This window comes from Marmota marmota, unplaced genomic scaffold (assembly GCF_001458135.2).
Source record: "Marmota marmota marmota unplaced genomic scaffold, marMar, whole genome shotgun sequence".
Taxonomy (NCBI): Eukaryota; Metazoa; Chordata; class Mammalia; order Rodentia; family Sciuridae; genus Marmota; species Marmota marmota.
The window spans coordinates 3,141,031-3,143,275 of record NW_026000119.1 but is presented as its reverse complement, the minus strand read 5'-3'; the positions used below and the strand labels follow the sequence as shown (position 1 = coordinate 3,143,275).

General features: G+C 34.1%; 1 protein-coding gene across 27 annotated transcripts in view; it reads right to left on the bottom strand.

The window, feature by feature from the left end:
- Positions 1–1,092: 1,092 nt before the first annotated feature.
- Sec31a (SEC31 homolog A, COPII coat complex component) overlaps positions 1,093–2,245 on the bottom strand; it is a 63,643-nt gene continuing 62,490 nt past the window's right edge. For all 27 annotated transcript variants that reach the window (XM_048784738.1, XM_048784741.1, XM_048784742.1 and 24 more), the window contains one exon: positions 1,093–1,680. In XM_048784738.1, the coding sequence (XP_048640695.1) occupies positions 1,501–1,680 (180 nt within the window). In that variant the 3' untranslated portion in view covers positions 1,093–1,500. The remainder of the gene's footprint in view (positions 1,681–2,245) is intronic.

Below are 2,245 nucleotides of genomic sequence, written 5' to 3'. Positions count from 1 at the left end.
TTTATTTTATTTATATATGGTGCTGTAGTTCGAACCCAGTGCGCCTCACACGTGCTAGGCAAGCGCTCTACCACTGAGTTACAACCCCAGCCCTCCTCTGTACCTGCTATTTTTTTTTTTTTTTGGTTACCAAACAATGCTGTATAAAATCTTTTTGTTTCTTTTTTTTTTAAGAAGAGGGTTATTTGTCCAGTAGGGTATCCTTAACAACAAAGGGGATTCAGAGGTTCTTGCAAACTAATTCACTTGGGCTGCAAGTAAGCCTGATGAATTACTATTAACTCCTTGAAATAGCATACTTATCTACATAGTAGTCATATTTTCTAGATTTTTAATCCTCTTAGCTACTATTGCATAAACAATGAACATTTATATTAATTCTAATTTTCTTCCAGATTCTACAAGGACCATTATATTTTGTTTTCCACAGTATTCTTAAGACAAATTATAATAAAATCACATGATAGAAACTGGCTGAGGGCTGGGGATGTGGCTTAAGCGGTAGCGCGCTCGCCTGGCATGCGTGTGGCCCGGGTTCGATCCTCAGCACCACGTACAAAGATGTTGTGTCCGCTGAGAACTAAAATAAAAACATTTAAAAAAAATTCTCTCTCTCTCTCTCTCTTTAAAAAAATATATTTTTAAAAAGAAACTGGCTGAAAAAAATGAGATTTTGATTCAGGATGACTGAAATAAAATTTTCTTTCTGAACTAAAACTCAAAGGTCTAGGTAATTTTATAGAAAATGGGTGAGCAAATTTCTAACTGTAAAATCTTAAATCCAAATAGAATAATGAAATATTAATAGAAAAAAGCTCAATGCATCCTATAGAAGTGTTCAGTGGCTTCCCTACAGCTATTTAAAGCTAGTGTTCACACTTTTATTCAGTTCAGGGTAAAATCCAAGCAAGACATAAGAAACAGATTAAACTGAATTGTGGGCAGCCATTTATTGTTTCCCTCTACAGTGCTAAGAATGGAACCCAGGCCTTGCACATGACAGGCAAGTGCTTTATGCCTAAGCTATACCCCAATTCAGCAGATTATATATATATATATAATTTTTTTTTAAAAGACTACAAACACATCAGATAGGATTACACACTTTAATCTGATTGACATGGACAAAGTAGGGAGGACATGAAAGAAATTTAGTTTTAGCTTTGCTTTATGCATAACCAGATGCAATTTTTCTAAAAAGAGTAAGGTTTAAAAACCACATTCTGTCAGAATACCTCAGAAAACCATACTATGTGTAATCCAGGAAATACACTATTTGCAGAATAGGAAAATCATAATGTGCAACAAAAGATTAAAACAAAAGAAAGCACCAGGGTTTTGAGCAGTTTTAAAGTGAGTATATCTGCAGAAATAACATAAAGGTTCCTGACTGGCTGCTATGGAAACATGCTAATGAGGATTGGTCCATGTCTTACAATATTTTTCTTAACATGTTTCTTTGGAAAAGTGGCAATATCGGCTGGGAGTGAAGCTGTCTTTTTAGACACCAAGCTTATTGGCTTGGGTGAGAACAACTTTGAGAACTGGCATGAAAGCAGAGGTCTCACTGAAGTTGCTGGTGCTAACTATGTGGGTATGGATGGTCAAACCTTCTGAGTAGTTTCGCGTTTCAATGCTCCTTGCAATGTTGTGTAAACCACTGATGATTGTTGGTGAAAGCTGAAATAAAGGTGGGACCAAGAGAAAGAATTAAATTAAGGAGAATTTTTCTCAAGACCCTTACTACACATTAGACCCAGATGTTTAAGTGGAGCTTAGAATAAACATTTAAAAAATGTATAAAATACTTAAGCATTTCTAAAAACAGCTTCTTGGACCAAGGCACAGTTAAATTATAAAGGAGAACCATGAAAAAATGATTTATGTAAAGAAGTTATTTGTGAACTATACATATATAATAAACCAAGTATTTTCTCATAGAAAAGCTGCCAGATTTCCCCACCAAGGTGAAATGCTAACACTCTCTCCACTGAAGAGCTTTAAATTCTTTAATTCTTTCAAATGTTTTCCTAAGTACAGAATGAGATTAAAGATTCTTAAATCATGATATTTCAAAGTAAGGAACCAATTTATTCAAAATCTTATCTATAACAGAGATTCTAAACTTTTGGTTCACTTTCATGAGCAGGGCAACAGGCTTCATTGTACATTCAATTTACTAATTCTTCACTATATTTCATAATACTGTCATTTCTCCAGGTTTTTTTTTTTTTTTTTTTTCTTA